At 49.1% G+C, this 27,310-nt stretch overlaps 1 protein-coding gene across 1 annotated transcript; it reads right to left on the bottom strand.

Annotated features, from left to right (window-relative positions):
* Positions 1-1,475: 1,475 nt before the first annotated feature.
* On the bottom strand, positions 1,476-14,904 carry Kcnk18 (potassium two pore domain channel subfamily K member 18). Its single transcript, XM_028880953.1, has 3 exons — positions 14,649-14,904; positions 12,142-12,270; positions 1,476-2,278 (listed from the first exon to the last, which is right to left on the bottom strand). Exons 1-3 carry the CDS (start codon positions 14,902-14,904, stop codon positions 1,476-1,478), a joined length of 1,188 nt encoding a protein of 395 aa, XP_028736786.1.
* Positions 14,905-27,310: the final 12,406 nt, after the last annotated feature.

The following is a 27,310-nucleotide window of genomic DNA, read 5'->3' on the forward strand; positions in this document are numbered from 1 at the left end:
AGTGAACTTGGATTTGAGGGCCTTTGCCACACCTTGCCTGTACTAACGAAGCTTGGGGCATGTCAGACCGCAAACCCCGAGCACCGGCCTGATGGTTCACCCTGGTGTTTCCTGTGTTCTCACTGGTTCCTGCTTACATCTGTTGATTCCATGGCCTGAGGTAGATCTTCAAGGGCTGGAGGAGTTAAGGATTTAACCTTGTGGGGGAAATGGGGAAAGCTCCAGAGACCCTAACCCTCCTGAGAAGTGGCTGGAATCTAAGACAGGACAATGAGCCCTTCTGGCCCAGGTCCTCGGCTCCTCCCTGCAGCACCAGCCACCACTTACCCAGGGCTAATTGCAGGACTTGCAGATGCAGTCAGAGGCATTTCCAATAACCTTCATGTAGAGAAACTAGGACTCGTGCCTCCCCTAACCTTGCCAGCCAGTCCCTGGGTCACCTGTTATTGTCCTCTTCTTGGTCCTCAGAAGCTGGAGACAGATGTGAGTCGGGGTATGTTCTACAGGAGGGAACCCCACAGAGCCTGATGGAGAGGCAGATGACGAGACCGGGGGCCACTTCAGAGTGTGATCGTGATCACCCGAGGCCCCCTGGGAAAGGGGAGAAAGTGTACAGCACAGCACAGAGCTCTCATATGGGAAGGGCAAGACAGCCTGGTGCCAGCTGTCCACCCCATCGTCCATGGATTAAGGCTGTTCCCTCTCTTTGGCATCTCTAGCTGACCTAGCACATGCGCACACCTTACTGGACAAAGACAGATTACAAAGGGAGTAACTTTCCAGGACATGTGGGTGGGGCACCTATTCCATGTCAACCACTCGGGGGCAGCTCTAGAGTTTCTCCACCCAGTGGGAACTAATCCATCCCTGCAGGTGACACCACCACCACCAGCTAGTTCGCTCAAGCGGCATCATCCATGAGCTGAGTGTGAGACAGGTGTTCTACTAGAATCTGGCCAGGAAGACTTCTCCCAGATGACAGCTCCACTTAGTGATGTCAGCACCCCATGCTGGGCAGGTGTCCAGCATCCACGCAGTCATTCATCGAAGCAGGTTACTCGGATACACTTTGGCTGTTCAGGGGAGGCTGAGGCCAATTGGGAAGATTTTAACTTCCCTCAAAGTACAAACGCCAAGAACAAAGGTCTAATTTTTTTTTCCTCCTGTAACAAGAAAGCAGTGACATCATCAGGTTATTTCATATTCTTAAAATGGTACCTTTCTAAAGTGCGGACAGGGACACTGATTGGACTGGAAATGATGGAGATGACCTTCACTCTTGTCCTAGGTACCAGTGTGGCTCAGCTTCTGAAGGATCTCAATGCTGAACGCAGTCCTCACACAGACTTTGTTTCCCAAGCCTCGGCAGCTCAGATGGCGATTTATCATGGTTCTAATCCTCATGTACCAAAAACAAGGTGAGGGGACCTGCAGGGCCTTGTCTGTCACCCCCGAGCTGCCGGAGCCCGCACTTTTTAGCAAGGTAGTGAAACTTCCCTTTTGCAAAAAAACAGCATGAGGGTTTTGTAGGTATGTAGGAGCCTGTTCTGCATCAGTTTGAAGGCGATGAACACGATCTCCATGCCGACAATGATATAAATGGAGAAGAAGAGGAAGAAGTGGGGGTGATCTAGGGTGATGTCCCCGAACCCAATGGTGGTCAGTGTGACGAAGCAGAAGTAGAAGGCATCCTCGAAGCCCAGCTCCGTCTCCCAGAACGGGAGGACAGCAGCTGCACAGGAGATGTAGGCGAAGATGACCAGGGCGATGACGGGGAGAGGGATGTCCAGCCTCTCCACCTGCTGGCCCACTTCATCCAGATTGCTAAGGATAGAACAGGACAGTCGTCCCAGCACCAGCTCGGGACATGAGCTGCTCCTCTCTACAGGTCGCGTCATGGGTGGTTGTAGCTTGTCCTGTTTCTCTTGTGCAACTAATCTCTCAAACAGCTCCACATTGCAGCTTGGAGACGCAGGCTCCCGGTATGGCTGGGGGTCTAGGAACTCATCCACCCCAGCACTGATGACAATCTGAGGGACGGTTTCAGCCACAGGTTTGCTCTCGGGCTGCCTCCTGCAGAGCAAGCTGGAGCACCACTTGGAGGGAGCGTGGGGGAGGCAAAGGAGAGCCTGGAACCGATTGTAAGCCCTGGATAAGATGGTGGCTAGGATGTCCCCTATGTCTGTGAGGACCAGGAACATCAAAGGGATTCCAAAGAGAGCATAGAGCATGCACAGGAACTTGCCAAGCCTGGTGACGGGGTACATGTGGCCATAACCTGAGAAACAAGACAGAGCCTGGTGTTGGTATCAGTCTCTCAGCATCCCTCAGAGGCTCAAAAGAGAGCTGATGTTTCTTCTGAACATGCAATTTTACACAGTAAAAACACTCATCCTGGACTAGGTGCATAACTCAGGGGTAAAGCTTGTGTTTAGAATGCATAAGGCTGCAAGTTCAAACCCCGTGCTGAGCTCCACCGTCCTGGAAAAGCACAGGTATGAGGCAGTCATTTCCTCTGCCTTCTTCCTCTTACCAAAGATGCCTGCTTCTAAGAAGCCACCTTTGTCCTTTCTGAGGTTCCTGGACCTCTTGTTGTATTTGTTTTTATACAACAAGCATTTATTTTATGCCAGTGGTGTGGACATCAGTATGTATTGTATTAGGGAACAATAGAAAGAAGATACAGGTACAGCTGTGTCCTCAGAGCTGTGAAGTTCCAGCTGACAGAGAGGTGTTCTTGAGTGGCAGGCAGGGTATCAGCACGGAGCACTCACAGACAGCCACCCCAGGTCACAGCCCAGCTCTGAACCTAACAGACCTCTGCTTGATGGCTCACATCTTTGCACTTCAGGTTGGGGAGGGGGAGGGTGCTGCCCTAAGGTGACTACTTGGGAAGATCCTGCCAGGTTGGACCTGAGACTCCATTGGCTAGTAAATGTGATGCCCTGAGAACTAATATCCACTTATTGAACACCTGCTGTGGGTGGTGAGTAGCCAGCCTTCCTGGAGAGATATTCTCATAACTTACAAATGGAGAAACTGAGGCAAGGGGCAATGAAGTAGCTTGGCCCAGCACATATGTGTAATAAATTAGGTCACAGGGTTCCTCAGGCCTCACCACTGCTTGTAGTCTCGGGACAGGAATCTCATCCAGTTCGAACTGGCTGGCCCGTGCCCACAGGGGGCTGTTTTTCTGCCACTCCCACACCACCCTCCCGTTTGCAGAAGACAGGAGCCAGGAGCTGAGCCAGCAGCCCTCAGCAGAGGTAACTGGAACTTTTAGAGCTGTTGACAAGCAGAGGAAAAGGCTTTGCTGTGTGTGCTTGTGTTTAATCTTTGATTAATATAGAAAAATGCATCAGCTGTGTAAATTAAGCTGAAGGTGATTCTTAGCCAGCTGAGCACCAGCTCCCTCCGCTTATGCCTCCCTGTTGGAACCTTGGCCTCCCAGTGCAGACCGTGGGATGTCCACCTCACCAGAATCCTAGGGAGAAGGATTGTGACCCTCCAAAGTTCTCATCAGATCCCGTTCATCTGAGACAGGGCTGACCACGTGGTAGCAGGATTAGTAAACTCCATGCATTCATTCATTCAGTAGTTATGAGTGTTTAGTGATTCACAAAGGACACACATGAAACACATTTACAGTGTCCAACCTCTGTGAGTTTCTGGTTCAGGGGAAGCAGATGTCAATCAAATACCCACCAATATGACTACCATTTTATTTGAGATGCGGCTTAATCACAAGAAGGAAGAGAAAAAAATATTATAAATGTGATTGTTATAAATGTGGTTAAAACAAAGGCTTCCATTCAGGATTTAGGCTCAGATTTCTTGGCTAGGTGGCTTGAACAGAGATGAGACAGGGGTTGTTCTCATTTACTTTTGTTGCTGTGATAAAACACTGGCCAAAACCTATTTGGGGAGGAAAGGGTTTGTGTGGCTTACAGGTTACACTGTTGAGGGAAGCCAGAACAGGAACTCAAGGTGGGGACCTAGAGGCGGAAACTGAAGCTGAGATCATGGGGGAGCCTACTTAGTGCCTTCTTCCCCTGTTTAACTGCAGCACAGGCCAGGCCAGCGCCCTGCGGATGTACTGCCCACAGTGGGCCTCATACATCAACTTGCAATCAAGAAAACGCGCCACAGACGTGCCCTCGGTCAACTCTGATGGAGGCAATGCCTTAATTGAGGCCCACTTTCCCCAGGTGTGCCAATGGCAGCCAAGTTAGCTAACTCTGGGACCAGAGACTGGCCAGGTGAGGAAGCATCAGCATGTGCAAAGCTCCCGTGGCTGCTGCACACAGCTAAGTAGTTTGTGCGCTGCACATATATCAAGGTGTGACAGGGAGCTAAAATCCAGCCTGCTGTACACTCACCAAGCTGTGACTCAGGACTCATCTATCTATGTCTCCCTAGAGAGGATTCCAAATTTTAACCAAAGTGTCTCCAGAGTAAAGCTGCCACTATATAGGAGGAATCAAAGGAAGGCCCCGTGTGGCAGTTGAATAAGAATACCTCCCCCAAAGGGTTTATGTATTTAAACGCTTAGTCACCAGGGAGTGGAACTCTTTGATAGGATTAGAAGGATTAGGAGGTGTGGCCTTGTTGGAGGAAGTGTGTCACTAGGGGTGGGCTCTGAGGTTTCAGACACCCATGCCAAGCCTGGATTCTCTCTTCCTGCTAGCTGAGGATCAGGATGTAGAACTCTTAGCTACTTCTCCAGCACTGTGTCTGCCTGCATGCCACCATGCTCCCTGCCATGATGACAATGGACTACACCTGTGAACTGTAAGCAAACCCCCAATTAAATGCTGTCTTTTATAAGAGTAGCCTTGGTGTCTCTGCAGCAACAGAACAGGAACTAAGATAGCCAGTGTGGCCAGTGGACACGGATCAGGGGAGGGCAGTGAGGCGAGGCCGGGGAAATAAGAGATCTACGGACTTAAAGAAGGAAGTGCTGGGGATGGGAAGACAGAGCTGGCTCATCTGAAACCCGACTGTACAGGTTGATTTTTGGGGTGAGTTCCCACTCAGAGGAGTTTGGCAGAATTCAGGAACACAGAAGAGAGGAAGTGCTGTGGAGGGAACTGGCCACCTCATTCTGATTCATGAGCTCTGTGACCTGGGTTAAGGGACTTTATCAATGGCTGCCTCAATTTCCTTGGGTGTATAAGCAAAGGGAGGCACTGAATTCCCAAGTTACTGGAGTAGGACCTGGAAATCATGCCTGAAATCTCAACTTCTTGGGAGCCTGAGGCAGGAGGATAGAAAGTTCAAAGCTGACTCTGAGCCTGGAGCATCAGTAGAGTCCATGCCCAGGCTTTACGTGGGTCCCACAGAGCCGTAGCCCTGAGGGATGTCACAGGCCATGAGCAAGTCCCCCACACATAAAACACCTCATTTTCCAGGTAGGCTGCAAACCCCACATCCTCATGGGCTGCAGGAAGCTCACCACAGGCTCCTCAGAAGTAACTGCCTCCCCAACCCAGCCTCCAGGGTCAGGGCCTAGAGTTACATTAATTTCAGTTTAAAGAATCAAATCAAATATTGCTTGTACAATCTGTAAAGTGCTTTTTCGGATCAAAATCCCCTGCACTGCAGAACTTATGGCAATCTCCATTACTGCCTGCATTTAATGGACAATAAACAGATAAGGCCGTGACCTGTTGAGAGCCACATAGATGTATCCCACAAGAGCTGACACCTCTCTGGAAGACCCTGCCCAGGAATATGTCCAACCCAAGATGAGCTTCCAGAGACCCTCTGAGAGCTATGTTTATAGTCCAGAAGGTATGCTACATTCCAGAAAAGACCCTAGGAAGCAAGTCTCAGAGGCACATAGCCCCACTGAGGGAATGGATTGCCCCAATTACTGAATGCTGAAATGCAGAATGGAAAACTATCACTTCCTATAATGCATTCCTTATTCCGATACAATCACTCCACAGCACTTAGCCTGCCAAGTATTTAATAGCCCAAGAATTTCCCTTCCTGATTCTAGGAGCTGAGCCAGGTGAGGACTGACCAGCCTCATACACAGGTGTCACTTTCTCGGCATCAGGGCCAGGTGTCTTTCAGGGGAGCTGGAGAGGCAGGGCTGAAGCAGCTTTGTAGAGGGACTGTCACATCCAGCAGTGATCACAGGCAGGGCTGACACACCCCACTATCCTCCTCCAGGGCACTTTGGACACAGGCTTCCTTACTCGCCTCACACAAAGGGGAGTGGTTTGGACTTTCCTGAGATTTAAACCAAGCTAATGCACTTCAACTACATCAGTGATTTGAGGCCTAGACTCCCATAAGAGTCACCTAGAGGGCTCATACGGAAACCTGGGCTTGGATCCTGGTAGGTCTGGAGCAGGGCCCACGGGGCCTTATGTAAGATAGGGAGGAGATTATAAAGTGCAGCAGCTTGTGTGGATAATGTCTCCAATGTCAGCATATGTCAGAGGAGGCAGGGATGTGGCTTAGTTGGTTAAAGCATTTGTCTAGCACATACAAAGGCTCTGGATCAGTCCTCATACATGGGATGATGGCACATGCCTGTAGTCACAGCACTCGGGAGATGAAGGCAGGAAGATTGGAAGTTAAACGTTTTCCAAAGGTAGTTCTAGAAGGACTGGTTAAGACCAGTGATTCTCAACTTGTGGGTCTCGACCCCTTCGGGGGCTGAATGATCCTTTCATAGGGGTCGTCAGAGTCATCAGAAAACACAGATATTTATATGATTCACAACAGTAGCAAAGTTACAGTTATGAAGTAGTAACACAAATAGTTTTATGGTCGAGGTCACCGCAATACGAGGGACTGTATTAAAGGGTCACAGCATTAAGAAGCTTGAGAACCACTGGGTTAAGACAAATTGCAGAGACCATACTTGATGTAGCCGAACATTAACTTTCATTCCTCACAGACTCCTCAGCTGTGTGGACTCCACAGACCCGATACACCTTGGTCTGCTGTACTAGGTCAATGGTTCTCAGCAGACTGCATCTGGAAATGTTTGGAGACAGTTTTGGTGACCATCGTGGGTGGGGGAGAGTGTGAGCCATGCTCCTGTGTCTAGTAGGTGAAGGACATAAATGCTACATAGCTTCCTACTGTGAATGGATTGGGTTCCTATGACAGAAAATTAGCCAGTTACAGTGGCCAAGGGGCCACTGTGAGACCCTGTGAGTTATATCTAAGTTTTCCTGGGCAGTGAGAAGACAACCTAAGTCTGTTCTCTCAGCCCCAGCTTCTCCCCAGCATCTTACTCAAGGTTGCTTCTCCCCTGAACCACACTTCTTTCTCACTGGTCCCTGGACTTAGCTTGGGGCTTGTGATGGTTAATCCCAATTGTCAATGGGACAATGTTGCCATGGAAACGAACCTCTGAGTGATTGCTTAGACTGGGCTAATTGAAGAGGGAAGTCCCACCCTAAATGTGGATGGTGCCATTCTGTGAAGCGGGGTCCCTTACTGAACAGAGAAAAGGGAGCAAGCTGAGCACCAGCATCCATGTCTCTGCTTCCCGACTGAGTACAATGTCACCTGCTGCTGCATGATTCTGCAGCCACAGTGTCCCCACCAGGGTAGACTGCACCCTCTACCTGTGAGCCAAAACCAACTCTTCCTTTCTTAAGTTGGTTTTGTTTGGTATTTTGCTACAGTCACAAAAGAAGTAATCAATACAAAGGTTGATCCCTGCCCTGCTTGCCCTGGCCATCCCTCGCTTGTGGATGGGAACAGTCACAGCACCTCACTCATGAAACTCTTGTGAGAATTAATGGAGGTTATAAATCACTTGGTCCTTGAGTATGCAGCTGTGGTTCCTACGCTTTCTACCTATTGTCTACCCATTATGCCTGTCTCCAGTCAAACAGCTAAGACTGGTTCTGAAATACCCATGGTTGTGAGAGCTCCCTTGGCGCTTGTGAGGTGTGTGGAGAATGTGTGGAGGCAGATGCTGGGTCCCAGTGGGCATCCCCTCTCCCTGGTTCTTAAACTGTCCCCCCACTTAGGAGTAGATCACTGGATCTTGGTCACCCAGTGAGTCCATCTCTTGTTAAGACCATTTGAGATAGAGGGAAGGAGATAAATGGGAAGCTTCTAGAACAAGATCTCTGCTGTCTATAGAGAACCCAGGGAAGAAAGGGGACAGTCGGTGCTTTTCAAATTACATGTGGTTATGTCTAGAAGTTACGTGGACCTTGTGGGACTCTTGTGACCCACTGAGCCAAAGGGTGATGGAAACCTGATATTCAGTGCCGCAGGACCTGCACATCTGCCCTGCCCTGCACTCCCACCAGCCTCTTCCTGGTGTGTGCAGGCAGGGGAACCACACAGTCTTCTTGCAGCAGTCGGCCATGGACTGAGTCAGGTGGTCAGACAGCGGCTGAAAGAGCTGCGGCTGCCACCGACACATACGGTCTCAGCCCAGCCTTCCTGGTGCCCTAGAGGTAAGACTGGCAGAGGTAGGGGGAACTATGGGTCCAGGTGTCAGGTGCAGAGGGCCACATCCCTTCAGAAGTTACCCAAAATACACAGCCGGCCACCAGGGTCTACCACCCTGGGGTGTGAGGGACACAACTCAATGGCATCTCTGTGGCTGTCTTAGGCCCAACCCTCCTAGACGAGAGCCTGCTCTTTCGAAGGACAGGGACCCCAGGCCTCTGGCTGGCCAGGAAGGGCAGGGACTAAACAAGAGGCCATGCTCTTGTTGAGAGTTCTGACCTAAAAGCTCCTGGCTTGGCCGTTCCAACAGGCCTACTGATGCACTGCCAGATGGAAACCCGGCTAACCTGAACCTGCCCTCATTACTAAAGTCCTCTCTGATGTGGCCTAAGACATAGAGTCCAGATCTCCCCATGCACCCTGGAGGCTAGAAGGGCTCCCAAGACTCTTCTCCTAGAGTCTAAAAGTCCTAAAGGGGACACTAAGGTTGGGGTTTTACAGGGATCATTTCTCCTGCCTGGAAGCCTCCTCCCCTTGATCTGTCAGATCCCAGCTCACAGGTCACGTCCACAAGGAAGCCCTTACTCCTCCCAAGACAAGCCAGGCCCATCCCATCTGTCTCACCTGCCCTCTTCTCAGCTGATCCTCCTGTACATTTTCAGTGTGGGTGCTTATTAGACCATGTGCTTTTTGTTTATTGGACCCTCTCCCTCAGACCACAGGTTTCCCTGAGGAGAAGCGCCTAACCTGTTCCTACATGCTAAGGACACAAGTAGTATACAGAGAGGCAGAAGAGTGGGCTCAAGTGTGCAGAGCTATGTGACTGAGTCTCAGTTTCTCCATCTGGAGTATGGGGATGACAACTGTACCTGTCTGCTTTGGGTATTAGAAGAATTATGTATATGAAGTTAGAGCTGGAGATAGAGTTCAGTGGTAGAGTACTTGCCTCATCTGAGCAAGCTGTGGACTTGACCAACCAACAACAACACACACACACACACACACACACACACACGCACGCACGCACGCACGCACGCACGCACACACACATACACCACAGAAACTAGGATGTGTCTTAATTGCAACTTTGCATTTGTGGGACAGTGGAAAGAAACAGGCACAAGAAAGGAAAGCCCAGGTCCACATCCCATTCCCATGTCCTCCGTCATCAGGATCCTGGCTTTTGTGTGGCCTCTGAGAAGAGAGTGGATGGCCTTGAGGGTTCTCAGAACCCATCTTCAGATAAGTGTCTGTTTGTACTGGAGAGGCAGTCTCTCCCTAGGCCCTCACCCTTCCCTGGCTTCTAGAGGGAGCCTCCTCTGGATGACTGTTACATGAGGAATCTTTCCTTAGCCTGGGGACTGGGGACATGTATAAGTCAAGTGCAAGAACAAGATACGGCCAGCTCCATCCTCTCTGGGAATTCTGCCCTTCCCAGGGCTGCATGTACTCCTGCTCCCATAGGCAGGCTCAGGAATCAGAGCAATCTCGCTTCCCACGCACAGCTTCCTGAGCAAAAGACAAGGGTCTGCAGCACCTCACAGACCCACAAAGTCAGGGTTCCACCTTTGAAGGAACAAAACTAGCCTAAGTCTTGGAGTCCATTTGTGGGCACCAATTCTACTCACTGTGTGACCCTTGGCTTCTGACCTCACCTCTCTGGGCTCAGAATGTGGGGCTCAGATTACCCCACTCCCTGGGCCTCTGTGAGCGTGGGACAGCAGCTGGACATGGCTGGATTGTGTAATAACTTTTGTAGCCATGGAAAGCACACTGCAGTGTTCAGATCCTGGCACTCGGGCACTTTGCTTCCCTCCATCTCTATACCACACCACACCTTCCTCTGTAGCTCGGTCATTCCCAGTGAGTCACCTGCCACCTAGATGCCATGAGTCTAAACCCCACTCGCCTCCAGTCCCAGCCCTCACCACAGCTCCAAGCCCACGTTTTCAGCAGACCTGGGTGTCTCCATGTGGAGGCACTGTTTGGAGGTCACTTCCATTGGCCAAGAATCCAGCTCTCCCTCTCCAGCCCATCCCCCCTCTCCAGCCCATCCCCCCTCTCCAGCCCCATCCCCCTCTCCAGCCCATCCCCCTCTCCAGCCCCATCCCCCCTCTCCAGCCCCATCCCCCTCTCCAGCCCATCCTCCCTCTCCAGCCCATCCCCCTCTCCAGCCCCATCCCCCTCTCCAGCCCCATCCCCCCTCTCCAGCCCATCCCCTCTCTCCAGCCCATCCCCCCTCTCCAGCCCATCCCCCTCTCTAGCCCATCCCCTCTCTCCAGCCCATCCCCCCTCTCTAGCCCCATCCCCCTCTCCAGCCCATCCTCCCTCTCCAGCCCCATCCCCCTCTCCAGCCCATCCCCCTCTCCAGCCCATCCCCCTCTCCAGCCCATCCCCCTCTCCAGCCCCATCCCCCCTCTCTAGCCCCATCCCCCCCTCTCCAGCCCCATCCCCCCTCTCCAGCCCATCCCCTCTCTCCTTAGTTTGCCCATCCCCCCTCTCCAGCCCATCCCCCTCTCCAGCCCATCCCCCTCTCCAGCCCCATCCCCCTCTCCAGCCCATCCCCCTCTCCAGCCCATCCCCCCTCTCCAGCCCATCCCCCCTCTCCAGCCCCATCCCCCCTCTCCAGCCCCATCCCCCTCTCCAGCCCCATCCCCCCTCTCCTTAGTTTGCCCATCTTATCCATGGAAGCCAGAAACCCCAGTGCCAGCCTGGAGTTCTCCACCCCACGCCCCAGATCTTCCTCCAGCCTGCCTTTCCTGCCCCCTCCCATCTCACAGCCATTGTCCTAACTTGGGCCGTCATTATCGCCCACCCAGGCTTCTAAAGAAGCCTCCTGTGGCCATTTTCCTCCCTCCTTGGTACAGCTGTGCTGAAGCTGTAGGAGCCTCTGGGTGGTGCCACCAATTTCTTTCTTGCCAGCAGTCTGTTGGACAAGGCCCCTGTCCTTAGCATAGGAAGCCTTTTCCGCCCCATGATCTGGCCTCAGTCTCTCTTCTTCACTCCTGATGCAACCTCCTTACATCCCCAGGCATGAATTTTGTTCTCTGGCCTTTGGTTGACTATGTGGGGTCTGGAATGACCTCATCACTCCCACCTACCCTACCTCTCTGCCTTCCTACCCAGGACTCCAGCAGGCTCAGAAGAATGCTACCCCTGAGAGGCCTTTAAAACATTCTCACTCTTCGATGCTCCCACCCAAGACTGATACAGCTGCCTTTCATTCTCTACTTTCAGGATCCCCTGAGTACATCATTGCCATGCACAGATCCCAGCTGATCACCTGTGAACATGTCTAAGTTGCCCAGGAGCCTCTAAGCTGGAGCTGCGCCTACCCTGTTCCCAACTGGTGTAGGCATGCATGATGGGCCAACAGCTTCATGCATGAAAATTCAGTCAAGTGTGCAAGAAGGATCACAGAATGGCCTTTACCTTGCTCACCTGGGCCCTTGCCCAGGCATGGGCCTGCAACCACCTGAAGAAGGAAAACTTGTCTTCTGATCCCTGGGGCCTATGGACCAGTAGCATAATTCCTTGCCACTGTACCCCTGTACTAGAAACAGCTCCCAGTTCCCAAGGTAGGCACCCCGCCACTGTTCTTGTATTAGAAAGAAGGAATGTCTCAGCACACCTGCCAGCAGGTGCCCCCATGTCTCTCCCAGGCAAGCTGTTATCTGCAGCAGGACAAACCCTTGCACTTACCCACTGTGCTGAACACTGTGCAGCAGAAAAAGAGAGCACTCAGGAAGGACCAGTCCTCAGGCGCCTTGAACCACTGGGGCTTCATCTGCTGCAGGTGCTCACACAGGTCCTTCCTGTTGCCTTCCACCACTGGGGAGAGACCAGAGTGATAATTGGGCTCTGCCTGTCCAGACAGTTTTGCCCAGGGAGAGGACCAGGGCCAGCAGCACCCCAACCCCATTGTCCCAGCAACACTACAGCCTGGCCACCAATCCCTCCTTGAAAATGCTTCCACAGTTTAGATCCAGCTGCTGGTGCCTACAACGTCTAAGAGGTTGGATAGTCCTATGCGGGCCTGGGTGTGACCTGAGCTCAGCAGCCTTGGAGGATTCCTTACTTCTCCCACAGTCCCAAACTGACTTTTTTTTCCTTTGAGAGAGGGCCCAGGCTGAACTCCAATGCTATAATAACCAAAGATAACCTTGAATTTCTGATCATCCTAACTCCAACTCCCAAGTGTTGGGATTACAGGTGTGGGCCATCATGGCTGGTTTATGTGGTGTTGGGGATTGAAGCCAGGGCTTTATGCATACTAGTCAAATACAGCCTTAGCCCTTTGAAAGGTTTCTTAATGTTTGAACTATTTCTTTCCTATTTCATTTTGTTTCTTTTGTTTTGTTGTTTGGGTCTTTGGAGTTTTGATACTGTTGTTATTTTTTGAGACAGGGTCTTGCTATGTATCCTTGGTTGGCCTAGATTATACCAATTTTCCCATCTTTGCCTGCTGGGTGCTCAGATTATAGTCATGCACCACCATGCCCAGCCTTCTTTATTCATTTTAAAGAGGAGTAAAAGCCTCTGCTGTCTCTCTTGTGGAATTCTAAACTCGAAGCAAAAGGCTTTCAGCAAGCCAGACTGTGGTGAGAAGCAAGGCACTGCGCCTGCAGGCTTGGTGCGCACCCTGAGCTCCCGGCTTCAGGCTGAGGCTGTCTCTTGGGATGGGAAGCCTTGGTCCCTAAGCTAAGAGGATGGCACAGTCTGGCCACAGGGCAAGTCACCACCCATTTTAATTGAATGGCACTAGCCTGGGAATCCAGACTCCAGCACCTAGACTCTTCCTGACTACTTCTTATAGCGATAAACAAAAGGCCTCAGTTTCCCCATCAGCAAAGCAGTGCAGCCTGGTGGTAAGCTCAGATTCGTCGGTACCCTGAATGGAATTTCTGTCTTGCTTTCCTTGTATGTGAACTTTGAAAGTTAAGTAACTTTCCAGGGCAAAAGAAGATAGGAGCTTAAAGATATTGTCAACAGAACAATAGAAAATAAAAGATAAATGAAAAAAAACAGGCTCTGACAACCAGGGAGAAGAAGAGGGCTTGGGAGCCTGCCCCCCTCTGCACGCTGTTGCTCCCCAGGTCTTGTCAGCTGTGACTGACTGGAAGGTGGCCCGGGAAGTCAGAGTCCTGCTCTGTGGAAGGTGTCTCTTCTTGCATCTTTGTCATAGAGACATTTCTATTTAGTGGCCAGAGAGATGCTGAGGTATACTTGGGGCTGTCATAAGACCCCCATCTCCAGCAAGTTCAGAGCCTCCTGAACCAGCCCACACCTCAGATTCACCCAGGGAATCTGTCTAAAGTACACATCTCCAAGCTTTCTCTCAGATCCACACAGTCAGGATCTCCAAGGCTGGACTGGAAATCTAATTTGTAAAGGGGATCCTGGATGCAGAATGGAGTGTGCAGACATTGAGAACTGGGGAGTCAAGGGCTGATAAGGGTTAGTTTAACCCGAGGATGCACTTTCTTACTTAGTCCTCCTCAGGGCCCCTGACCTTGTTTCCATTTTTATAAATTAGAAACTGAGGCCCTGGCATCTAGACTCACCCTGACCAAACCAAAGGATGAAACACAAACAAAAGGCCGTAGGACACCTGTGGAGCATCTTCTGCCTCGCGCCTCTCATCTCTGCCTTCCAAGGGGTCCTCACTATTGGCAGGTTTCAGATGGTGGGTCCCCTTCTCTTCAGGAGACTAACAAGGGCCCTGCTGCTGCTGTAGATCACATAAGCTGAGCTAAAACAACAACCTGGCCTCTGTCTGCCCCAACCCCTGACCACACCCCTCAACCAGCCCACTACAAACAGACTTTGAAATAGGAATCAGCTTGTTCATCCCGGGAATCCAAAAAAACTGAAGTCACACCACTTATCCCGCCCATCCCACAAAATCTCCAGTGGCCTACCCTCCCCTAAGCCCTGAGGGGCTGGGTGGGGCTGGTGGGAGCCTAAGGAACGGGGAAGGAAAAGCTGGACCTTCAGAACGCCTGCTTAGAGCTTACTTTTCTCATTACACTCCTGGGACAGTGCCTGTTCATCTCCCCACTGCCCAGAGAAGAAAAGTGACCCCACCCCCCGACAAGCCTACTACAGATAGACTTTGAAATAGAAACCAGGAGGGAGGAGGTTACAGGTGAGCTGCTCTCAACCCCCTGCCAGGGCAGCTGCAAGACAGTAACCTCTCAGGCACCTACCTGTTCTATTACATTTCAGGATGCTACACAGCTTGTCCAGGAACTTCTTCAACTCAGGATTCTCCCCTGCCTCTGGATCAGGGCGGCCCTCTACTGCGGAGAATAGAGCAGCACCCACCAGTGCATAGGTTACCAGGCAGCAGAGGAAACAGAAGCCAGGCAGAAGCTTGCCCAGGGCCTCAGGGCAGCATCTCCTGGCTTTCCCCAAGATCTCGGGGCAGCATGCCCTGGCCTCAGGTGGCTCCTCAGCCTCCATCCTCTTGGAACAGCTCAGGGAAGGACAGGAGGTCTGTGTGGAAGAGGCGGAGGCATCCAGCCTGGGCCTGGAGGAAAAAGGTGGGAGTGGCCGGAGAATGGCCAGGCTCCAGCCCTAAGTGGATAGTGCGTGAGTTTCCCAGAGGACCCAGGAAGCAGCCGGAACCCATCATGTTCAGCTCATCCAAATAACTGGGATGGCGCCCCTGCTAGCGCCCCAAATTGCTATTGATCCACCTGACCAGCGCCAGAGCTGCTGGTGGGGGCTTTGGAGACCTCGTGGTGATTGTTTTGTGTTTTGTTCTGCCTTTCCCGTTCTGGAACTGCAGCTTTGGCTTCCAGGTACCAAATCTGATATCCAGTTCTTAGTCAAATGCCTGTCCTTTCTGAGCGCTGTCCGGATACCTCTTGCCCTGGCATACCCGGAATATTGGACAACAGAAGAAAGAATGAATACAGACATAGCCCCACTGTTTCCAAAGTGCTGAAACCCGTAGGCTCTCTTGCTAGCCTGGAATTTGCCAAACAGACCAGGCTGGCTGGTCTGGAAACCCCAGAGATTTGCCTGTCTCTGCCTCCCCAGTACTGGGATTCTAAGCAGGCGCCAGCACGCCTGGCCTTTTTTTTTTTTTTTTTTTTTTTTTTTTTTTTTTTTTTTTTAATGATAAATCTAGGGATTGAGTTCGGATCCTCATGTTTGCCAGGTTAGCACTTTACCGACTGAGTCACCTACCTAGGCTCAACTTCCTGTTTATTGAAGCTTTTCCTCCTCTAGAGGGGTTTTGTTGACAAAAGTGCCAGTAAAACAAAACTAAGTTCCTGGGCTGCTGAGACCAGTGCAGTGCCTCGGTCGGGGCAGATACAGTGTGGACAGAATGTGGAGAAAGACCGCAACACTACCACAGCCCAAAATGAATCTTTCTGCCCCAGGGTTAGGGGTGTTATTGGTTGAGTATAATCGTCCTCTCAAATTCTCTGTTAGGGAATCCTGTCTTTGAAGCACAGCAGGGCCATTGCTGGCTGGAAGTCAGAACATCTGTGATTATCCGCATGAGACCTCTACAAGGTCCCTCCCATTTCTGAGAATAGGTCAGCTGCTGGGGACCGGGACTCTTCTTGGATGATGTAACTGCCCGTGAGCTGCCCATGCACCTGTAAGTAACAAGAGACTCATATTCACCAAACTGGACTTGGGCAGAATTGTTTCTATAATGAGTCACCACCCTGTCTGTCTGGGGTAACTAGAAAGAGACTCCCTCGTGGCTCAGCACATAAGGGTACTTACCACCAAGCTTGATAACCCAAGTATAATCCCCTAAACCATCACAGTGAAATGAGAGAACTGATTTCTACAGGTTGCCCTCTGACTTCCACGTGTGTGCTGTGGTAGGTGCATAAACACACACACACACACACACACACACACACACACACACCACATAATAACGAACACATCTAAACATTTTTAAAGAAACAGAATCCTGGGGCTGGAGAGAGATGACAGCTCTGCCATCAAGCACATGGTAGCCCAAAGATGTCTGACTTCAAGGCATCCAGTGAGTCTTCCGGCCTCCCCAGGAACTGTATGTACACCGTGTACAGACTCACATGCAGGAAAAACACCCACATACACAAAATAATTTTTAAAAATGTAAAAAGGACGCATTCTTCAGAGCTTATTAATTCTCAGTAAAGTGATTAAGCACCTTCATGTATGGCTGGGAAGAACCTCTTCCTTCCGCCACACACGGATGCTGTTGTGAGAGGATACTGTCAGTGGGCTAGGCCCTCACCAGACACTGACCCCTTCACCTTAGACCTCTAGCTCCAGAATTGTGAGAAATTAATTTCTGTTCTTCATAAAGCACCCCGTGTGTGGCTTTTGATATAGTAACATGAATGGACCAAGACAGGAAAATAGTACAGTCCTACTGAAGACCCTGGCCGCCACAGTCTTCTCCAATCTCGCCTCCCATCCCCTCCCTTCCTCTCTCCTTCTCCTCCTCCCCCCTCCTCATATAGACATTCAGGGGCCAAGCTGCTCAAGAACAAATAACCCACCAATTCTTTTAAAAATAATGAGAAACCAATTACACGCCTACATTAAACATGGCATTGATTCCTAAAGATCAAATTGCTGTGTTACAATCAAGTTGTACAGCCAACTTTATATTTGTATCCTACAGGTTTAGTCACTGCAGGGGAGAGTGTGGGAATTGAAGGAAGAAAAGTCTTAATATAAAAGACTTGGTAGGATGAGGGTGGAAGTGAAAACCAGACCTCCAAGGCTTGCTTATTTGACCCTACCTGCCCACGTGTGCAGCCTCCAGAGGACCACTTCTTGCTTAAATTTCTGCTTGTGGCCCTTTGACTCTGCCCCGGGGAGGTCATGTGGCCTGCCACAGGATTAACAAGATAAGGATAGTTCTTCCATAAAAGACACACATGCAAGGCTGGAGATGTAACTCAACTGGCTGAGAGCTTGCCTAGCACTAATCAAGCTCTGGGTCCTGTTCCCAGCCTTGCAGAAATCTGGTGCCTGGTGCATGCTCATATTCCAGCACTTGTGAGGTGGAGGAAAGAATAGGTGTTCAAGATCACTCCTAGTTACCTAGCGAGTTTGAGGCCAACCTAGACTACAAGTGACCCTGTCTCAGTTAACAAGTAAATAAGTAAATTTTAAAGGACAGACATGCCACCTTCCAGAAAGGACGATCAAGGCAGTCACTGACAGTCTTTGCACATGAATACCAGTTTTTCATCTAGACCAGTACACTGGATGGGAAAAGTAGACCGAAAATGCACACACCAGTGTGGTACTTAGATAACAATGCAGGACACGGCTGAGGTTTGAATATGAGATATTTCCCACAGGCTTATATGTTTGAGCACTTGGTCACTGGCTTGTGGTATGCTTTGGAAAAGTTGTGGGACCTTTAGAGGTGCAAACTCCTAAGACTGGAGCCTCCCTACAGAAAGAAGAATCTTACTTAAGGCAGGCTTTGGGGTTTTATAGCCTCACTTTACTTCCTATTCAGTTTCTGCTTCCTAAGTGTGGATGCAATGTGATTGGCCAGCTCCCTACTCCTGCTGCTGTACCTTCTCTGCTGTGGTGGGCGAGAGACGCCGCCAATCTGGAACTGTGATTCTCCCTTGTGTTGTCTTCATCAAGGTATGTCATCACAGCAACAGAAAAACAAAAACCTAATAGACACACACAGATCAATCAGGAAATGTTCATTGTGGGAGAGACTGAAGCCCAGAGAAACATGGTTGGGAGCGGAGAATGTCACTTACAAGGGAAGGCTCCAAAGCTGGAGCTCTGGTATCCCAGAGTTCTGATGCAAAAGAGCATGGATGTCCCGGCACAAACGAAGAGCGAATTCTCCCTTCCTCTACATTTATCCTGTTTGGAGCCTCGATGGATGGACTGGAAGATATTCAGCCATTTTGGTGAGGGTGGATCTGTTTTACTCAGTCTGAAAATGAAAATATAAATCCCTTCTAGATAGACCTCTAATCACCATAGGAATGGTATTGTACCAGTTCCCTGAGCATCCCATGGTCCAGGGAGGTTAACATATAAAATTAAACATCACTGGGCTTGGACAGCCTGGTCAATAAAGTGCTTGCCTTGTGAGCAGAAAGACTCAGGTTTGATTGCCCAGAGTTCACTCCTTTTTTCCATAAAGGTGTAGACTTTATTTGCCCATCTAGATGTGCTGTTTATCTCCTCTTTCCCAAGAGAAGCAGTGCAGTCTAGAGGGGCAGCCAGGAAGCCAGCGAGGTGAAGTGATGTCACTGGGGCTGCCTAAGATGCTCATCATCGTCTTTCCTTTGTTGAAAATAGATTCTAGCCAGGTAGTGGTGGTGCATGCCTTTAATCCTAGCACTCAGGAGGCAGAGGGAGGCAGATCTCTGAGTTTGAGGCTAGCCTGGTCTACAGAGTTAGGTCCAGGACAGCCAGGACTACACAGAGAAACCCTATCTCCAGAAAGAAAAAAAAAAGATAGAAAGAAAATAGATTCTTTTCTCATATCCTGATTATAGTTTCCCTCCCCCCTACTCCTCCAAATCCCTCACTACCTCTTCTCCCCCTCCAGATCCACTTCCTTTCTGTCTCTCATTAGAAAAGAACAGGCTTCTAAGAGATAACAACCAGACATGACAAAACAAGATATAATAAGATGAAGCAAAAACTATCATATCACACTGCCACCCAACAGGAGGAAAAGAGCCCCCAAAGCAGGCACAAGAGTCAGAGACACACTTGTTCTCACAGTCAGGAGTCCCATAAAAGCACCAAGCTAATAGCTATACTGTATATGCAGAGGACCTTGTGTAGACCCATGTAGGCCCTGTGCTTGCTGCTTCAGTCTCTGTAAGCTCATATGAGCCTCGCTTACTTGATTCAGAGGGTGGTGTTCTCCTGGTCTCCTCCATCCCCTCTGGCTCTTACACTCGTTCCACTTCCTCCATGGGATTCCCTGAGCTCTGAGGGGAGGAATTTGATGGAGACCTCTTTCTCTCTGCATGTCTGGCTATGAGTTTCTGCATCTGTTCCTATCTGCTGCAGGATGAACTCTCTCTGGTGATGACTGGATAAGGCACTATCTATGAGTGTAGAGTGTAGCAGAATATCATTAGTAGTCATTTTTTTTATTTTTAAAAATAGACCAATAGTGTTTGGTTTTACCCTAGGTCTCTGGACTGTCTAGGCCTGCATTCTTGGTCACTCAAGAGTGTCAGATATGGTTTCCATCTCATGGACTGGGCCTTAAGTCAGATCAGACATTGGTTGGCCACTCCCACAAATTCTATGCCACCATTGCCCCAGCATATTATGCAGGCAGGACAGACTGTAGGTCAAAGGTTTTGTTGTTGTTGTTTGGTGTTTTGTTTTATTTATTCCTTGTGTCTTTCACTCAAGTATCTTGATTCCATTCACTCTCTGTCCTTTCACATCTGCCCTCTGCCCTGCACTCCCCACCCCACCCCACCCCAGCCCCACAAACAAAATGAAATTTAAGAGAAAAAAAGAAGAAAATAAAATGAAAAAATAAAAAAGGCGAAAAATTTTTTAAAAATCTCATCTTGGAAGCTGCAGAGTGACCCAACAAGTCATGACATATATCCCTTTGTCCATACATCTTTACTTGTAAGTGTTAATTGCAAAGAGTCATTTGAGGCCCCTGATCTCCACTACATGGTCAATTTGGGGAGCAAGCGGCACTAGAACTCTTCCTGGACATCCTGGTGCTGTCCTGTGTTGTGGAGAGCCTGCGGCCTTGGGTCTGTGGGTCAGGTCCCTTCATGTGCTCCAGCAGATCATAGATGGAGTGGATGCTGGGGCAGGCCAAGTCATAACCCTGGGTCTGGGCCTGGGCAGCTGAGGGTTGGCCCACCAGATGGGAAATGGGGGCAACTCTCCCATGGTCACAATTTTGAGGCTGCACTAACAGTGTTGGCTCTATTGTGCTGCCCTGGTGAGGTGCAGGGTCTGCTCTTCTGAGTGTTGCAGCTGGTGGGGTCAGGGATAGCTCTCCTACTCTTATGGTAGGTCAAAGATTTTGTGCCTGGGTTGGTGTCCACACTTCTCTTTTGGTGGCCTGCAGAGTACCTTTCTGCACCTAAGAGACTACAAGAATGTAGGGGTGAGGACTCCCTGTTGTAGGTGTAACCAACTGTCTTATTAAATAAGAAACACAGAGCCAATGCAAAGAAGAAAGCCAAGAGATCAGAGCTAAGAGCCTTACCCGTCTGCTGCAGCTAGCCTCTTCAGCCAAGAGACCTACTTCCTGTGTGTTTGTCTTTATATAGACTTTCTGTTCTGCCTTCTCATTGGTTGTAAACCCAACCACATGACTGCTTCATCACTGTTGGTCTGTACAGACCTCCAGGTCTTCTATGGTTGGTATTGAGATTAAAGGCATGTGTATCCAATGCTGGTTGTATCCTTGAACACACAGAGATCTACCTAGCTCTGCCTACCAAGTGCTGGGATTAAAGGCGTTCACCACCACCGCCCAGCTTTTGCTATGGCTCTAATAGCTCTGACCCCCGGGCAACTTTATTTATTAACATAAAAATCACATTTTAGTACAAATAAAATATCACTGTACCATGTAGGCACCAGTTCAACTACTCCATGTTCAATGAGTTGTGTGGGTGTTGTCCTAGGCAATGAGACTCCACTGTCAGTTTGCAGAGAGCAACCTTTTGGCTTAGCAACAGCCTGGATTGTTTAACGATTTCTATGGGATCCCCTTGACCAGCAGTTCAATTGAATGCAATCCAGTCCCACCACTGGAAGCCTTGGCTGACAACAAGAGATGGCCAGTTGAGACTCTGTATCCCCTCATTAGGATCATCTCCATAGATTCTAGGAAGTTTCCATTGCACTAGATTTCCACATTACTCCCCAAATGTCCTCCAGCTCCAGCCTTGTCTCCCCACACTCTCTCCCTCCACCCCATCTCCCCCAAGTATCGTTATTTGCAGATGATATGATAGTATACATAAGTAACCCTAAAAAATACCACCAGGGAACTCCTACAGCTAATAAACACTTTTGGCAAAGTTAATGGATATAAGAATAACTTAAAAAAATCAGTAGCCCTCCTATATACAAATGACAAACAGAGAAGCTCCATTTCTTTAAAAATTAAACATATAATTCAGCAACCATATTCTATTGATATTTATCCAAATAAATTGAAAACATATCTACACAGAATCTCATAAACAGATTACTTTGGAGCCCAAAAGATAGCTCAGGAGTAAAAGAATGCCACCAAGACTGACCACTTGAGTTCAATACTCAGGACCCCCACATGATTGAAGGAGTCTGATACCCCACACATGCTACAGCACACAGGCATGTGGTGATATTTTATTTGTGCATCCCAATAAAGCTTATCTGAAGATCAGAGAGAAAAGCCAGCCACTATATTAAACATAGAGATCAGGCAGTGGTAGCACAAGTCTTTAATCCTAGCATTTGGGAGGCAGAGATCCATCTGGATCTCTGTGTGTTCAGGGCCACACTGGGAACAGAGCCAGATGCAGTGGCACACAGCTTTAATTAACCATAGAGGTCTGGAGGTCTGTACAGACAGACAGGTAGTGATAGAGCTGGGCAGAAAGAGGAAAGTGATGGAGCTGGCCAGAGAGAAAGGATATAGGCGTGAGTATACAGGAAGTAGCTCTCTCTTTAGCTGAGGATTTCCTAGTGGTAAGAACGTGGTTGGCTTCTTTCTACTTCTCTGGTCTCTCAGTTTTCACCCCAATATTTGGCTCCAGGTTTTTTATTAATAAGATCGTTTAGCAATTCGTCTTACACAGGCACACTTAAACATGTGCACACATAGACACATAAATAAATATTTAAAAAAATAAATAGATGCTTATGACAACATTATGTAATTGCTAAAATTTGAAAGTTACCAGGAAGTCCTTCAATGGAGAAATAAATAAATAAATCTTAGTAATCCAGGTTACTAGAATACTATTTAACACCAAAAATGCTAACAAGCCACACGATGACATGTTATCAGGTAAAATAAGCCAATCTGATAGGCTATGTACTGTATAATACCAACTGGGTGCCACTCTAGAAAAGGCAGTATTGTGGAATCAGAATAAATAACTGGTTTCTAGGACTAAGAAGGGAAATGGGAATAGATAGCTAAAGCACAGATGTTGTTCAATTTTTTTTTCAAGACAGGGTTTCTCTGTGTAGCTTTGGAGCCTGTCCTCGAACTCACAGAGATCTGCCTGCCTCTGCCTCCCAAGTGCTGGATTAAAGGCGTGTGCAACCACTGCCCAGTGTTATTCAAATCTTAGAAGGTCTTTTAATAAAAAACCCAGAGCCAGATATCAGGGTGAAAGCTGAAAGATCAGAGAAGCAGAACAGCTAGCCGCTAGTTCTTACATCCATGAAATCCTCAGCCTGAAGAGAGTGAGTTCCTGTTTCCTCACGCCTTATATACCTTTCTCTGACCTGCCATATTACTTCTTGGGATTAAAGACATGTATGCTTCCCAAGCAAAAGCATGAGATCTCAAGTACTGGGATTAAAAGTGTGTGTCACCACGGCCTGGCTCTGTGTCTAATCTAGTGGCTGGCTCTGTTCTCCGATCCTCAGGCAAGTTTATTAGGGTACATATTACCACACCCAGAGGTTTTAAAATCTATTTTTAAGTGTGAATCTCTGTGTGGACATGTACATGTGTGCATGGTCCATGAGGAGGGACTAGAGAAGGTGTTGGATTCCCTCGAGCTTTAGTTACTGGTAACTCTGAGAAGAGCAGTATGTTCTCTTAACCACTGAACCATCTCTAGCCTGGAGCACAGAAGTTTGTTTTACAGTGACTGTTTTGTGTGGTTCCGTACGATGGATACATACCATGATTTACCTCTCTAAACTCACAGACTCTGCAGAAGAGAAGTGAACCTCGCCATGGATTCCACCTGGCAGAGGTGTGTCAGCACAGGCTCAGTGACTGTCACAGGTGTGCCCACAGTTGGGGATGGACTATAGCTCAACAGCATGCTTTCTGCTTAGCTCTGCTGTGAGCCAGAAATACATCTTAGAAACGAAGTCAAGGGCCAGTGAGATGCTGAGAGGATAAAGTTGCCTGCTGCCATGCCTGACTGCCTTTGTCTGTTCTCTGGGACCCATGTGTTAGGAGGAAAGAACCAATTCCTACAAGCTGTCCATTGAACCTCACACAGGCACTGTGGTGTGTGTGCCTGTTACTCCAGATCTAGGGATCCTATCACTTCTAGCCTCTATGTACTTTCTCTCTCTCTCTCTCTCTCTCTCTCTCTCTCTCTCTCTCTCTCTCTCTCTCTCACACACACACACACACACACACACACACACACACACACACACACACACACGAGGTAGATAACTCCTGAGAATCACCATCAGAAGCTGACCTCTGGTTTCCACTGCATATGTACAGTCACCTGTGTACACTCATGAGCAAGTGGGTACACACACACACACACACACACACACACACACACACACACGTCACAAAGAACAACGGTCCCTGGGAGTGAACCTGGGACTGACTGGCTTACTACTTCCTGCCTGTCTCAGGTGCGGACAGAGCTGGGTGACTCCTTTCAGTGCTGGGACCACTCAGGGAGCTGCCTGTGGCTATGGAATCGTTCCTCTGGCCCCTGTGCAATTAATCCTGTCAAAAAAAGAAAACACAGGATTGTGCTGAAGTTTCTGCACAAGTTAAACTGGTTCCCTGGGGAACCTAAATATTTAATGTTTTCATATTAGTGAGAGAGATCCAGCCATTGAGGAGCCCTGCACAGGCTGAACAGGCTGCTACCATTTCTCCAGCCCACTGTCTACCACAGAGCCTGAGCTTTGGGACGAGTGACTGATGCCATGCACTGATTCACATTTCTCAGAAGGCAGAAGTGAAGGAACCTGGGTTTTTTCTACCAGGTGTTTCCCAAAGGTGGGATGCTCAGTTAGACTCCTTAGGAATGCTTTCACAGGCACACCCAGAGGTGTGTTTCCATGGTAAGTCTAATCTAGTCAAGCCGATGATGAAGAGGAACCATCAGCTACTTGAAATATGTGTCAATGTTTGTGTGTCTATGTGTGTATGTATGTGTGCTTGTACATATATATATATGTGTATTCATATGTATCTGTGTGTATGTGTGTCTACTGTGTATGTTTGTGCTTGTGTGTATATGTGTATATGTTTATGTTGTGTATGTGTTTAGGTGTATGTATCTACATGTGCGTGTGCGTGTGCATGTGTGTGCGTGTGTGTTAAAGACAATAAAAGTGGAAAAGGATTTTTGGAAAACCACGTTCCCGCCAGTCTAGTAGACATACAGAAACTGGATTAGAGAGATTTATACAAGCCCAGAGCCACAGAGCCCAACTGGGGACCTAGGCCTGGTGCTTGTCCAGCTGTTGTCCCCGCAGAGCCTTTCTCTTCCTTGGAGGGAAGGTACTGACGTGAGCAGCACAGCTGGCTGCTGCTCCTGCAGCTGCATCCCTCTCTGCCTCCCTGCTGCTGCCAGCCCCCATCTCCCAAGCCAAGAATGTTCACTCCTCTTGTTTGCTTCAAATCACAGATGACCCCTGAGAGCAGTATGGTAAGTGTGCACCTGCACAGGGCTGACAGGCGATCGGACTACGAGAACACACAGGGCTGGTCAGGAAAAGTGGCTAATGCACCTGGTCACCTGGTATCAGCCTCAGAGGTGACCTGTGCTTCACCCTGTGACCTGCCATCAGTCTGGAGTTGTCAAGCTTGGTCAGATGCTGGACCGATCATATGAAGAAAAAGGAGTATCCTCCTAAGAGAGCCAAGGACGATCCCATTGTGCCAGGAAGTGGCGATGTGTTTACAGGGCTGAGGTTAATCTAGAAAGGGTGAACCAGGGCAGACAGCTAGAGAGACACACTCAAGTCAGCTGCACGAATCACACACACACACACACACACACACACACACACACACACACACACACACACACACACACCAGCAGCAGCAGCAGCAGCAGCAGCTGGGCATTGGAGGACTGCAGTTCTTTAGATGTTCTTCAGAACCTGATCAGGCAGCTGCTTTACAGAGAGGAGAGCTGGCCCCATACCAAACCCTCCAAAGTCAAGAGGGTCTTTCTTCCTCTTAGTCCTCAGAGTCTTCAGAGGGCCCCTAGCAAGATGAGCTTCCCCCAAATCCAGAACTGGATCATTTCCATCTTTGCCACCAGAGGGAGCTCCAAGAACAGATCTGGGCTTTGCTCCCTCTAGGTAAACCATGCTGCTCCCTGCTGCCAGGAAACCAAAACTCAAGTGAAAATACCTAGCATTTTACAGTCACTGCTGGTTTGTGAGAAGTTTGTGGTGAAACGATGTTGGGTCTTCAGAATTACTGGGTAGCTGCCCTCCTATTTTTTTTTTTATTAGTATTCTGTCTTTCCAGGTGTTTTTTCCAGGGTCACCTCATTTCCAGGGTTACATCATTCTACCTCCCTTGGAGGCTGAGAACTGCTCTTCCAACCAGAACTAAAGCCAGCCTCCTGTCACTTACAAAAATGAAAGGATCCATCCCCTCAACCCCCACCCTCCAACTTCCCCAAGCGACAGATTTGGAAAGGTGGACTCAGACATGCTCTGGAATTAAGTAGAAGTCACTTCTAGCTGTTCAGTTCCACCACTTTGACTGAAGACCCTCATCTGGAATGGTGTGCCATTTGGGCTTTAATTGTCAGCTTGATACAACCTAGAGTCACTTGGGATGAGAGTCTTAATGAAGAACCTAGACTAGGTTGGCCTGGCAGGCATGTCTGAGGGTGTTGTCTTGATTGCTAATTGATGCAAGAAGACCCAGCCCATTGTGGACAACATCATTTATTTCATAGGCAAGGGGTCCTGGGTAGTACAAGAAAAGAGAAAGTTAGCTGAGAGCAAGTAAGCAGCTGAGCAAAGGATGGGTCCATTTGTTTCTCCGTGCTCTTGACTGTGGATGTGATGTGATCTGGCTCAAGTTCCTGCCTTAACTTCCCCATAGCGATGGACTGTAACCTGGAACTGTGAGTCGAATAAACCTCCTTTCTCCCCTGTGTTTCTTCTTGTCACAGCAACAGAAATGAAACTAACATGGATGGGGTGGGTATCAAAATGGCCTGCTTCCAGGAACAGTGTGGTCCTGCAGGGAGACACATCAGCTCTGCAAACTCCCAACAAATCCCATCCTGGACGACTCGTTAGGATAGCTGAGACTCAGCAGTTCTTCATGCTCATTACCATAAAGGAAGCTGAAACCATCTTTCTTTATTTGGGGGTTATTTTGCTACTCTAAAAAAAGTTTTTGTATAAATGTGTATAGCTGTTCATGTGTGTGCATGCACATATGTGGAGACCAGAGGTCACTGTCAAGTGCTGTCTTCAATTGCATTACCATCCCCTACCCCAGGCCTCCATCTCTCTCCAAGACAGGGTCTCACTGTGTAGCCCTAACTGGCTGGCAACTCTCTTTGTGGGCCAGAATGAACTTCCAGAGCTCCCCTTGCCTCTGCCTCCTGAGTGCTGAGATGAAGGACATGCACCAACAAGCCCAGCTTCATCTTATAGGTTGAGACAGGGTCTCACACTAAACATAAAGCTCACTCATTTGGTGAGACTGGCTGGCCAGCAAACCACAAGGACCCTTTTGTCTTCATGTTCTTTCACTGGAATCACAAATGTGAGCTGCTGTGATTTTTGGTTCATGTGGTGCTGTGCCTGATTTTTATTTTATTTGGTGTTTGGTTGGTTGGTTTGGTGTGTGTGTATGTGTGTGTGTGTGTGTGTGTGTGTGAGAGAGAGAGAGAGAGAGAGAGAGAGAGAGAGAGAGAGAGAGAGAGAGAGAGAG

The sequence above is a fragment of the Peromyscus leucopus genome, chromosome 1, assembly GCF_004664715.2.
Source record: "Peromyscus leucopus breed LL Stock chromosome 1, UCI_PerLeu_2.1, whole genome shotgun sequence".
NCBI classification, from domain to species: domain Eukaryota; kingdom Metazoa; phylum Chordata; class Mammalia; order Rodentia; family Cricetidae; genus Peromyscus; species Peromyscus leucopus.